The 315-nt window shown below is 43.2% G+C and overlaps 1 protein-coding gene across 1 annotated transcript in view; it reads left to right on the forward strand.

Moving 5' to 3' along the window:
* Positions 1 to 137: 137 nt before the first annotated feature.
* Positions 138 to 315, forward strand: part of PHALS_12081 (uncharacterized protein) — a gene marked incomplete at both ends in the record, with an annotated part of 371 nt that continues 193 nt past the window's right edge. Inside the window, one exon of the mRNA XM_024727555.1 lies at positions 138 to 240. Coding sequence (XP_024578121.1) covers positions 138 to 240 — 103 coding nt within the window. The remainder of the gene's footprint in view (positions 241 to 315) is intronic.

The raw sequence follows: 315 nt of genomic DNA on the forward strand, positions 1-315 counted from the left end.
TTTCCCAGGCCATGGGATTAGGATACATTTTAAGAAGGTAATATATTATCATTGCAATATTTACTCTTTGGTGTTGTGATACTTTGTGCATCGTATCTGCGGCGCCCGACAAGCGCATCTAGAAATTTTAACAGGTTATGAGCCCAAGCTCGATGGACAAGGTCGGTAAATTTGATGGTACTGGTTACCAAATGTGGGCATACAAAATGCGTATTTCCTCACCGCAAAAGGTTTGTGGAGGTACGTTGATGGTACCTCCACTGAAGACACGGAGAAGTCAAGTCAAGCTATTGCGAACATCGCATTGCGACTTGA

This window comes from Plasmopara halstedii, assembly GCF_900000015.1.
Source record: "Plasmopara halstedii genome assembly, contig: Scaffold_614, whole genome shotgun sequence".
Classification (NCBI taxonomy): domain Eukaryota; phylum Oomycota; class Peronosporomycetes; order Peronosporales; family Peronosporaceae; genus Plasmopara; species Plasmopara halstedii.